Here is a 13,204-nt window from a genome sequence, read left to right on the forward strand (position 1 = left end):
AGTTAAAACAGCCTCCGGCGATCTTCTCACCGTGGCGGGTATTGGTCGGTGGTCCTTTCCTCTTCTATGCATCTATCTAAAGTTCTTCATGTTCCTCGCCTTACTCATCATTTTCTCTCCTATCTAGCCTTGTTCGCGACTTGAAACAAGACCTTACCTTCTCTCCTAATTCATGTTTTTATCGTGATAAGGTGTCGGGAGGACGATTTCCATTGCTGAGGAGCATGAGGGCTCTATCTTGTTCGCCTTGTTCGAGTTCTCTTGCTTTTGCTGCTGCGGCAGTTTCCCTTCGGCTTCCACGAGCGTGTGGCTTCTTCATTGACGTCTCGGCCATCCTTCTTTGCTACTCTTTATCGTCTCTTTCCTAAACTCTTTCAAGGCCATTCTGTGGACCGTTTGTTTGTACTGCTTGTCGAATTGCCAAACATCATCGTACCACGTATCCTATCTCGTCTTCTCATTCTTGACCCCATTCTCCCTTATTCACACCGATGTGTGGGGCCTTCCCCATTCATAGTACTTCCGGTTCTCGGTGGTTATGCATCTTTATTGACGACGCTACTCGATTCACGTGGGCATATTTCTTGAAGAACAAATCGGAGATATCTCGTGTCATTCCTCAATTTTACTCCCTTATCCAAACTCAATTCTCTATATCCATTCGTCGCTTCCGCTCCGACAATGTTAAAGACTACGTTAACACCACGTTAAGCACCTTCTTCCAAGACAAAGGCATTATCCATGAAACTTCTTGTCCCTATACACCACAGCAAAATGGCGTTGCCGAAAGAAAATTCCGTCACATCTTTGAAATGACTCGGAGCCTTCTCTTCCATATGCATGTGCCCAAGTATTTTTGGGGGGAAGCTGTCTCCACCGCCATCCATCTTAATCGCCTTCCATCTCGAGTGCTTGACTACTCCACTCCCATTGACCGTCTTCAGCATTCCTTTCCAACTCTCTCTCTCCGAACTCATCTTACTCCTCGTGTATTTGGATGTGTATGCTATGCGCCCAACCACCAACTTGGTCGTGATAAACTGGATCCCCGTGCTATCAAGTGTGTGTTTGTTGGCTATTCTTCCACCCAAAAGGGCTATTTATGCTATCATCCACCCTCTCGTCGGTTCGTCGTCACCAAAGATGCCACGTTTGATGAATTGCTTCCCTACTATTCCTCCTCCTCTCCTGAACCCTCATCGTCCCCATCTCCCTCCGATCCACTCGAATTCCTCATCCTCGTCCCTCGTCCCTCTTCACTGGCCCCGCCCGACGTGTCTCTGCCTGTTGCTCCTCCAGCAATTGTGCCTCCCGACCCGCCTCCGGCCGCCGTCTCAGTCCCTCCTGTGGAGCCTCCTCCAGTATCTGCTCCTGCGCTCGACCCTTCTGCTGCACCTTCTTCGATTCCTCCGCTCCCTATCCGTCGCTGCCCGCCTGAAAAACGCTATGGTATTACCCTTGCTCGTCGCAAGCCTCGGCTTCCTTCTTCGTCTCCTGCTGCCCCGTCTACCTCAACCTCCACCCCTCCTGCCACCTCCTCATTAGCCGTGCTGCCCTCTTCCCGTTCCTCTCCCCTCTATCCGTTGGCGGAATCTATCTCCTCTCATCGCCTCTCACCCTCTTATCATGCCCTTCTCACCTCCCTTGATGCCACTTCCCTTCCCAAGACGGTGGACATTGCCCTTTCATTTCCGCATTGGCGTCAGGCCATGGCGGAAGAACTTCAGGCTCTTGCTCACAATGAAACGTGGGATCTGGTTCCTCTACCCGGAAGCATCTCGTGGGTAGCCGTTGGGTGTATGCTGTGAAGCATAATTCTGACGGTTCTATTGAGCGCCACAAAGCCCGGTTGTGGCACAAGGGTTCACTCAGAAACATGGCATTGATTATCAGGAGACCTTTGCTCCGCCGCCAAGCTGAATACTGTGCGGATCTTATTGGCCCTTGCTGCGGATCGGGCTGGATTTTGCAACAATATGATGTGAAGAATGCTTTTCTGCATGGAGAGTTGACTGAGGAGATCTACATGGCATTACCTCCTGGCTACACTTCCTTAGTGCCATCGTCTCCGCAGTCTGTTGTCTGTCGCCTGAAGAAAGCATTATATGGCTTGAAGCAATCTCCTCGTGCCTGGTTTGGTCGTTTCACGACGGCCATGCAGCGTCGTGGATACCGTCAGTGTAATGGCGATCACACCCTTTTCTACCGCCATTCCACGTCAGGGGGAGTCGCTATTCTTCTTGTGTACGTGGATGACATCATTATTACGGGTGATGATACGATGACCATTACTGAGCTGGCTATGTATCTCTCGTCGGAATTTGCTATTCGCCATCTTGGCCCGTTGAGGTACTTTCTTGGCATAGAGGTGGCCTATTCTTCCAGCGGGATCTTTATTTGTCAGAGAAAGTATACGGTGGACCTTCTCTGTGAGCTTGGAAAGGAGGACGCCAAGCCTGCTTCGACATCGATTGATGCGAACCATCGACTTGGTGCCGATGCGGATGAGGAGCTTGCTGAGCCTGGCCCATATAGAAGACTTGTGGGAAAACTGCTTTATCTCACCCACACTCGCTCGGACATTGCATATTCAGTGGGTGTTCTGAGTCAGTTCATGCAAACTCCTCGCATGAGCCATTTTCATGCTGCTCATCATCTCCTCCGTTTCCTGAAGGGCACCATTGGCCGTGGATTATTGTTTCGTCGCCATACCGGCCTGCGTCTTGAAGTCTACACCGATGCAGATTATGCCGGCTCTGTGGTTGATCGTCGGTCCACATCTGGGTATTGCACCTTCTTGGGCGGCAATCTGATTACTTGGAGGAGCAAGAAGCAGAAAGTGGTCTCTCGATCGAGTGCTGAAGCGGAGTTCCGTGCCCTTGCGCATGGTCTGTGTGAAGCACTTTGGATTACCCAGCTTCTTCGTGAGCTACGGTGTCCAGTTCCCTCTCCTGTCCAGCTGTTTTGCGACAACAAATCGGCGATTAGCATTGCTCATGACCCCGTTCAGCATGACCGTACAAAGCACATCGAGATCGATCGCCATTTCATCAAAGAGAAGCTTGAATCGGGAGATTTTTGCACGCCTTATGTTCCGTCCGCTGAACAGCTTGCAGATATCTTCACCAAAGGGCTTCATGCCCCTAAGTTTGAGGAGCTCTGTTCCAAGCTGGGTGTGGATAACATCCACGCTCCAGCTTGAGGGGGGGGAGTGTTGATCTGAATATTACATGTCTTTATTTTCTCTCTCTTGTTAGCCCATTAAGGGCCCTCTCTAGTCAGCCCATTAGGGCTTCCTATAAAACCCTGTAATCTCTTTCATTTGTTATCAAGAATTGTTCTTTTCTTGTTTACAGATACTACTGAGCAGGGTTCAAGAAGAGCCGTGCTACTTAGTAAGAATCCAATAGCTGAGAAAACTGTCCTCAACGGCTGAGAATTCAACAGTCGAGAAGAACCCAAAAACCTATCCCCGCCCACTAGATAGGTTTCACGTTCTTCTTATTAGTAAAATAAAATGCCTGGTCAATAGGAGAACAGAATTCAATCTTACATCACCAAATACAGAGAATCTTTCGCGAATGGCCTCTTGCAGCTGATCCTCAACTTCTTCTTCAGATGCTTCTGATGAAATCCCCAAGAACGAAGAATAAGAATCACAAGAGAGGATTAAATGGTAGCGGTAACATCTAAATGGACATAAAAATTATATTAGGCTGTAAGGACACCAACTGACAGATCCCGATTATTCCCATAAAACAAAAGAAAAAAATAATCATCCAACCCAAAAACAGCAAAACGGGAATGATATCTCACATCCACATTTCCATAGAGGGGAGGTTAAGTTTATGATTGAGATGAGATCTGAAACGGGGATGGGGCAGGAGAACAGCAGCGGTAAGGTGGGGGTTTGAGACTCTGCTCCCTCTGGAAGGCCCTAGCAGTGATCACTCTCCACCATGATGCCTTCCACTGCCGTCTCCCCCTTACCCTTCCATAAGTAATGTGACGAAAGATATTTTATTTAGGCTCACAACCAAAGACGAAAATTCACAAAAGGCAAAAGACATATCATCCAGATTTCCAACTAGAATTAATTTAAAAAAGGGTATCGAGTCAGAAAATACTTCAGGGAAACGTGAGAGGGTACACTGAAGCCTCTAAGCCCACTTATTTAATTGTAAGCTGATAGGCATCATCTCACCTATTAAATCTGCTACACAGCCCCATAACTAAGTCTATATGGCACAATGCACTGCCTTGCAATGATGTCTATGAAATGTTAAAGCTGTAACCTCTTTTCAGCATCCATTTTTTGTATTATTTGTATGATAGTTGAAGGGACAATAATGTGTGAAATAAAGAAGTGTCTACTCTGTCTGTACAAGTCTGCTGTCCATAAAATCTGTGATGCCCAGGAGCAACAAGGACTATGATAAGTCTTTGAATGAGTAGTCAATTCTAGATCCAAACCTTCGAGAGTAGACTTCAAGAAAATATGTGAATTCGTCCCCAAATAGTCGATGTTCAAGAAGGAAGAGAGAACAATAGATAGATGTCAACGCTTTGGCAAATAGGTTACACATCAATGGAGAGGGAGGATCTCCGAGCTCCAGCCTTGCTGCAGCTACACAGTTGAAAATTCTTGATCTTGAATGGCGGTCAAGGAGTCTTTAGATAGGCTCTGGTCGTCCTGATCCAGTGTTGGTCTCATTTGAATTCGCATGTCTGTTCTGTTTGTTCAAGGGATTCTGTTGAGCCCTTTTTCATACTTCATGGTTAAACCCTCATTGAGACCTCATACTTCAATAACTCATACGTTTAGGATGCTATCAAAAGAAAATGATTACTGGCAAGATTGTTTAATCCTTCATTCATCTGGGACCCTTTGTAGTCTACCTCATCAGATTTGCTGGCATGTTTCTGTGTACTATCTTATAGTATTGCTAAAAACCCTAGAGATTGGTCAGAACTGATACGAGGAAAACATGTTAGTGCACAGATGACCACCCTGCTAATAGATGACCTGATGGATTATAGAATGTTGAGTGAGGAGGAGAGGACTCCAAACAGAAAAGAAACCTCCATGAGCTGAAACAATTCCAGGGTCGCCAGGTCGCCATAGGAGAGAAGCTTTGGGAGCAAGGGGGAAGAGAAACAGGAAGTAGAGGAGCAAATACGAACCATCTATGCCTTAATTTATACACAGTTATTCAATCTTCTAACCGTCAGGGTTATTCTGACTTCACTATAATGGTACAAATAAATTGTACATGGACACACACACAATTATATGGGTTTGTGGGTAAAACGGTAAAATTTAAACGCAACATGACCTTTAAGTGATAACGGACCAATTAAATCCAATCCGTGGACTAATTTTTTTGGAAAAAAGAAGGTTACCTAAGATCAGTGATCCTCCCTGTATGATTAATAACTAGAAATGATAAGCACACACTAGACCCAAAGGGGTCCACACCTTCCCCTCACCTCCCTCTAAACCAAACTGAGACCAACTCTCCATATCGTGCACTATACTGACCAACAACACCTCCCACCCTTTGAAAATAACCTTACTGTGATGCAGCCATGTTGCCAAGATCACTGCATAGAGTCGTCCCTGCTCCTCCAACCCCCTGGACACCCCGTCCCATAGAGCATCCCAGAAGGTCTCCTCTGAGAAGACATCCACTCCAGTAGTAGACTGGCTGGGCCCACTCTGCCCAAGTAAATGGGCATTCCGAGGAAAGATCAGAGCAGTCTTCTTTACCCCCCCAGCATATAGCAATGCTACCAGGCTTCTGGGGGCCATCTTTTCATGAAGGCCTGCATCACCAACCTTTGCCGAAGGAGCTGCCAACTAACCAACTATACTTTTAGGGGGATCTTTAGCTTCTATATGACATGGCGAGCACTGATGTTCGACAATTCCACCACTGGTTGTGTGTGTCTGATCCACTCGCATACACCTCTGATGGAGAAGAATATCCCGACCACATCCACCCATCTGATGACCTATTTGCAGGTCTCAAATGTAGTAGGGACTGCAGCCTCCTCTGATAATTCTCCACATTTTAGGCTGACAAGTTGCCAAAGAAAGGAGGATTCCACATGCCATCCCAACAGTCCCAATCCATGGCTTACGTGATTCTCGCAATGGTAAATTAACATGGAATCTTCATTGGGGCCCCCAAGCTGACCACTATTCCAACCAATAGCAGAAAGCGGAACTGTCTCCCAGCTTGGCGGAGAAAAATTCTGGGGAATACCTGCCTCAGCAGCTGCCATGATGCAGATGTCCCTCTACCAGACACACACCACTCCCAGTCCATCCATAATAGATCACTATACTTCAAGACCTTTAAAGCCACGTCCTCCTCTGGTCCCATAAGTCCACCAACCCATTTGGCCGGAAGGGTGAGGTTCATATCATGTAGTTACAACACCCCTAGGCCCACCGGGTTTGGGTGGTCGGCAAATTGTGTGGGAAGATACTGCGGCCATCCCCCTCCTCTTTTCCAACCCTGAGCCATACATAGAAACCTCATCGTCATTCCTTCAAGGTGCTTATTGACAATGAGGGGTAGCTTTGAGACTGCGCGACAGAAGGGAGAGATTCTTCCACCAATGGTCGAGACTCATGGTGTCAACAGGCAGAGGCCTACCACTAGTAGTCATGAACACCAGAAAGAGGGTATAAGGTTCTGTGGTTTCCAGAAACAGTTTCTAGAGCATAATCTATTTATACAGGAATTTTCCATAAAAAATGACTTCTTACAAAGAGATCTTAGCAAGTGAGTTATAGTCAGACTCCTGGTATGGACTCATCACAGCAGACCTGATCAACATGGTTCAGTCAACGACTGAGCCTTTGGAGGGAAAAATAACCAATCCGTAACAATCTTGTGGTTATAGATACCCCTTATTACGCAATTAGGATGTCTTTTGGATGATTGATCATTTGATGTTTCCTTGACATGAGCACTTGTAGCCATTTATCTTAGGGTATGAACTCCTGGATGGAACAATCATGATTTCTTGAGCCCTACGCTATTCTAACTCCTCATCTTCTTCTTCTGTCTTCCTTCCTCCTATCTTTAAATTTGACAAGTCATGGTTACGAGAAGGGGGTTTTAAAGAGGAGGTAAAGGACATATGGCGGACACATTCGGAGCAGGAGCCAGGGGCGAGCAGATTGGCAACTCGCATAGATGGGTTGAGAGATCACTTGAAAAGCTACAGAAGGAGGATAAGGGAGGCGAGATGTAAAGTGAGAGTCGAGGCCCTCACAAGAATTAGAGAACTGGATGAGGTGGAGGACGGTCGGACATTAATGGGTGCGGAGATTCAGGAGCGAAAGAAGTGGAGATGTGTGGTGGCAGAGGAGGATAGGAAGGAGGAAATGGATTGGAGACAAAGATCCCAGCAGCTATGGTTAAAGGAGGGGGATGCAAACACGAGGTTTTTCCACCTTGTAGCAAATGGACGACGGAGAGTGAATCAGATATTATCAGTGAAGGTCGGATCGCAAAGGGTTACAGGGACACAGGCAGTGGGTTGAGCAATGGCGGAGCACTTTCGTTCGATGTCACGGCGGGGGGTTCGGAACAGTTGGCGGTGGACGGGCCAAGGGCCGTCTCAGTTAACGCAAGGGCAGAGAGATGGTCTGGTGCGGCCTTTTGATATGGAGGAGGTTCGGGCAGCTATGGCAGGGCTGAATGGCGAAGGCGCCCCAGGACTGGACGGCATACCGTTGTTTTTCTACAAGGAGTTCTGGAGTGAGGTCAAAGATGATGTGATCGCCACATTGGGGGAGCTTAGGAACCCTCAAGCAAATATGGAGAGGATAAACAAATCCTTCTTATTCTTACTACCGAAGAGGCAAGGAGCAGAGAATGTAGGCGATTACCGGCCCATATCGTTATCCAACTCCATATATCTCATTGTGGCAAAGGTACTGGCTAATCGATTTCAAGGGGTACTTGGGGACTTGGTTGGGCCGTTTCAGTCTGCTTTTGTTCCGGGGAGACAGCTTGTTGACTGTGCAGTCATGGCAGGGGAGATTATTGCTTCGTGGAAGAAGAATGGGACCAAGGGGTTCATGTGGAAGGTAGATTTTGCGAAGGCATATGATTCTTTGGATTGGCGGTTCCTATGGGCAGCGCTACGAAGGAGGGGTTTCCCGGAGGAATGGATCAAATGGGTGAAGCGATGCGTGACGTCTCAGTCGTTTGCCATGTTGGTAAATGGAAGCCCAGAAGGGGGGTGGATCAGACCGCAGAGAGGGCTCAGACAAGGGTGTCCACTAGCGCCGATGCTTTTTGTTCTGGCAGCTGATGTACTAGCCATAAGTACTTCTTTGGTATGTGGAAGGGGTTGTATTAGAGGTTTTCAGATGCCGAGCCAGCCATTGGGCATCCCTCTGTTACAGTATGCCGATGATACACTGTTCTTCATCGAGGGATCGGTAGAGGCCAAGAATTTGGCGGCACTCTTGCGGGTGTTCGCAGATTGTTCAGGACTGCACATCAACAGAGGAAAATCGGAATTTGTGGGTTTCGGCCTATCGATGGAGGAGGAGACCCAGTGTGCCAGTGCGCTTGAAACACCAGTGGGTTCATTGCCTATGAGATACCTGGGGCTACCCCTATCTGTTGATAGCCTACAACAAGCAGACCGGCAACCAGTGGTGGAGAAGGTGGAGAGACGGTTGGAGGGTTGGAAGCAAAGAGTCTTGTTGCGAGGGGGGAGACTAGTGCTGCTGCGATCGGTATTATCAGCAATTCCAACTTTTTATTTATCCGTGTTTAAAATCCCGGTGGGTGTTGAGAAACGCCTGAGCGGGATCATGCGGAGATTTTTTTGGAAGGGGGCAAACGCAGGGGAAGGACGTGTCATGGCGCTGGTTTCATGGAATGACATCTGCACATCAACTAAACAGGGGGGATTTGGGGTGCCTGACCTAAATACACTGAATGTGGTGCTATTGACGAAATGGGTTAGACGGATCGTGGGACCAGAGGATGACTTGATTAAGGAGGTGGTGAGGGACAGATACGGATCCAATTTGGATTGGGAGAAGTTGATGCGTAATGTGAGGGGGGAGTCGGTTTTTTGGAGAGGGCTGAGGAAGGTGTGGCCATTGGTCAGGGAGTTTTTCCGGGCCCAATTGGGGAATGGCGCCGGTTTTAGGTTTTGGATGGACAATTGGTCGTCGCATGGACGACTCCATGATCTGTTCCCTCGCCTATATGCCCTTGCCCGTCACTGGCATATGCCTTGGTAGAAGAGTGTTGGGATGGAGTGTGGTGTCCAACTTTTGCGGCCATCTTATCTAGTCAGCGGGTAGAGGATTTTTTAAGCCTTCAGCAAACTCTGAACAACTGGAGGCCAATGGAGGGAATGACAGATGGGTGGGTATGGGCATCGGGTCCGTTCTCCAGAGTTTGAGACCACACCACTATGAGGACCCAATCATCTTAAGGGCATGTCGCTCAATCTGGAGGCAAAAGATTCCTTTAAATATCAGGGTGTTTGCATGGCTGCTCGCCAAGAAGCGGACAATGACCCGCGTGAGACGGCGAAGGTTTTTTCCGGCTGAATCTTCACTATGCCTTGTGTGTACGGAGGAGGAAGAGGAGTGCGAGCATCTTTTCTTCCATTGTCGGCTTGCTCGGGCGCTATGGGCTAGCCAGGGGCTGGCAGAGGTTACGTCGAGCTTGCAGTTATGGGCCACACTGCCGCGGCGCCAGCATGGGATTGACAAGGAGCGGGGGCTGAGATTCACGGTGCTTTGGGCGATATGGTCTCACCGCAACGAGGTCGTCTTCAAGGGGGCAGCAATATCGGTGGAAAGGGCAATAAATGATGTAGAGAGACTGGTTTTCTGTTGGTTCGGTCCTGGATGAGGTGGTGGATATGGGGGGAAGGATGGGCTTATGCTTTTTGGCCTAGACCCTTCCACGTCCATGTGTATGGAGGGTCACCAAGTTGGGTGATCTTCTATATTATTCAAAAAAAAAAAATCTTTCTCCTCTTTTTCTTATTTTTTTAATAGATGTCCATGGGAATCATAACAATTAGTACGCTATGTTTATACAAATTTAGTTTTTCGTTATGGATGCAATTTTAAGACGGAAGACCACCAGAATGGCGGGAGACCAACTGGCCATTCACCTGTAGACCCTCACAGAGCCGGAACAGCACATACATCGGAAGCGGAGGAAGATGAGTGGGTGAGAGTTGGGCCACGAAGGCGAAGAACCTGTCACCCAGTCGCGCGTATTAACAAGGAAGAAAATGAAGAATGCTGCTACAGATGCCTGAAGAATGGACATAGAGCGCGGGAGTGCCGCGGCAGTGTGGTATGCCAAAAGTGCACAGGGACTGGACATCGACAAACAGAATGTCCTAAGAGAGCTAGAGAAGGGCCAGGACTCTCGCCACCACATCGATGGGTGGGAGGGCGGCTCACAAACCAGCTGTTGATGCTTGTACGCTGGTTGGAGCAATGAGAAGTCAGCAGGGGGCCCACATGGGCTGCCTTGTTGGGGAGGTCACACAAGGAGTCCCCACATTACATGATATATAGAGGGGACTAATGAAAAAATTTCCAGCCCTTGACAAAGCTGAGCTTTGGCCCCTCGAGTGCAGGCATTTCTTCCTCCGTGGGGCTTTGATGGCAGTGTATATTGCTGCAATAGGCTGGATGCAAGAAACTGGATGCAAGTCCTCCCAAGCGACGGATCATCAAGTAGACTCATCAGCACATCTACCATTGAAGCTCGGGACATTCCTATGGGTTACAGAATAGGAGAGGCACTAGAAGCACTTGTTCGACCCCTGGGCATCCTTAGACGTGTCATCTCCAATGGTTTAGGGTCAGGAGACCCGAATAAGGTAATCCTGGAGGTTGAAGGGACCCACGCAGCCACTCCGCCGCCTATCCTCAATTTCTGGGGCCCAGATGGTATTTTTGAAATCAGAATTGGCTCAGTTCTGCCTCCTCCGCCGCCGCTGCAGATGGAGAAACAACTGGGCGAGAAAGCCCAAGCGCACCCAGCCCTCTACTTTTGACGGGGAGCCGACGTCAGGCCTGAAGGAAACAGAGATCCTCTCGGAGATCCCCTAAACCGCCGCCTCCACGGAGAAGAAGAACAATAGAACGGGAGGGAGCCTACAAGTCGGCGGAGACATAAATCATACATACTCCACCAATTTAGAGTACCGAAGGCCAGAGTCACAAGGTGTAGAGGAGTCAAAACTCCACAAACAAAGGGAGACAAGAAGCGATGAGAGCCCAAATGCATAGCTGCAAACGGGAGATGGGTTGGCAGGAAGGGAAGAAGGTCTTGAGAACTCGGATTGTGTACCAACCCTGGCAGATGATATGACAAGGAAGGGTAACAGAATCCGGAGAAAGCAGCAAAGCAGCGGGCAGGTGCTCACGGCCAAGCAAAAAGGGAGAGCAAGGTCCATCACGAGAGAAGAATCGCTGTGTGGGCAAGGGTCGGTAAAAGCGGGCGATTGCTAATAGCGGCGGAGAGGCTAAAGAGAAACAACACCAAGATAGAGCGTGGGGTGAAGGGGGAAGCCGAATCTCGGGGGAAAGAAACGGAGACCATTGGACTGTCCAGCAGGAGGATCACAGAGGCCGACAAACGTTGAAAGGACATCGAAGAAGATGCTCTTAAGAATCCCCATGTTAGAGTGATGGCGTCAACGGTGGGACTGAAACTGACACCTGGCAACAAAGGGGGCTAATAAGGTTTACCATGAAGTGCATCTCATGGAATGTCAGAGGCCTTCGGGACGAAAGCAGGCGAATGGTGGTGGGAGGCTATTTGAGAGAATGGGGGGCCTCAGTGGCATGCTTACAAGAAATGATGCTGGAATACTGTGAGCCTAAGGAATGGAACACAGTGGGTGGTGGGAGGCTTCCTGGAGGGTTTTTTGGCAGTCAATGAGGTCGAGCAGTCCGGTGGAGTGGTGGTAGCATGGAACGAGGCCATGTTCTTCAAAGTGGCTACATGGACGGGGCAGTTTGCTGCAACAGTCAAATTGAACCGTATGAGCGACAACTTCGAAATAGTCATAGCCTCCATATCGGGCCCAGCAAATGCCCAACGTAGAAGGGAACTATGGAGGGAGATGGCTGAGTTAACAAACACGTTGAACGGGTGCCCCATGTTGTTGGGTGGTGACTTCAACATGACATTAGAGGCTAAGGATCGACCAAATGAAGCCAGAGGGAGAGGCGTTGACTCAAAAGACTTTTGAGATTTCATCGCAAAGACATCCCTACAAGAAATGGGGCTTTCTGACTGCATATATACGTAAAGAAACGCAACGGGACGAAACAGGATGTTGCGCCTGAACTGGTTTCTATGCTCTGTTGAGCTCGCAGAGCAATTTCCACTAGCGGACGTGAGATCACTTCCGCTCCCTCTCTCTGATCATACACCAATCGTATGGGCCATAAATGAGACAACCAGGAGACCCACCTACCTCAAGGTAGACAAATCGTTGCTGCAAGAGGTTGGCTTCAAGAAGAGGTGCAGGAAAAATGGCGCTCACTATCCCGACTACGATCAGAGACGAAAACGTTAGCCACCAAAATATACGGGCTGTGACAACATTTCGTGGAGTTTTGCAAGCGAATACACGAGCACAGAAAGAAGACAAGAAATGAGGCTTTGTGCAGAATCAAACTACTAGATGATTTCGAGGAACGCGTGGGGCCCACTTACAGATAGAAAAATAAAAAGGAAGATAATAAGATACAAATAAGATGGCTGGCTAACAGATACCGTATGCAGGCGCACCAAACATGGCAGACTAGGAGTATTGCATATTCAAAGCATGAATATAGCATTATTAGCAAAGTGGGTGACACGGATGTTAGTCCGGCCCATCTCCAAAGGGCCCATTAAGAAATGACCGTTGGACTCCAACGGTCATCGTCTCTTGTTTACAAGACTATAAAGTCTCGATCGCCCTTGTTGTAATTTTAACTCTTTTCGTGTGAATATATTTTGTCTATTTTTCCTACGATTATTCTCTCTCTCGATAAATCTCCTGGTGCATTCTTCCGGATTCTCAACGGATCATGCAACCAAACGATGACCTCACCATACAGATCTTGAGAGACAAGTATGGTCGGGGATTGAACTGGGATAAGAAAATAGCCCCAATCAAGGGGGCG

General features: G+C 48.3%; 1 protein-coding gene across 1 annotated transcript in view; it reads right to left on the reverse strand.

The window, feature by feature from the left end:
• LOC144712828 (uncharacterized) overlaps positions 1-13,204 on the reverse strand; it is a 51,540-nt gene that overhangs the window by 6,839 nt on the left and 31,497 nt on the right. Inside the window, exon 14 of the mRNA XM_078587161.1 lies at positions 3,554-3,624. Coding sequence (XP_078443287.1) covers positions 3,554-3,624 — 71 coding nt within the window. The remainder of the gene's footprint in view (positions 1-3,553; positions 3,625-13,204) is intronic.

Source organism: Wolffia australiana, chromosome 15 (assembly GCF_029677425.1).
Source record: "Wolffia australiana isolate 7733 chromosome 15, ASM2967742v1".
Taxonomy (NCBI): Eukaryota; Viridiplantae; Streptophyta; class Magnoliopsida; order Alismatales; family Araceae; genus Wolffia; species Wolffia australiana.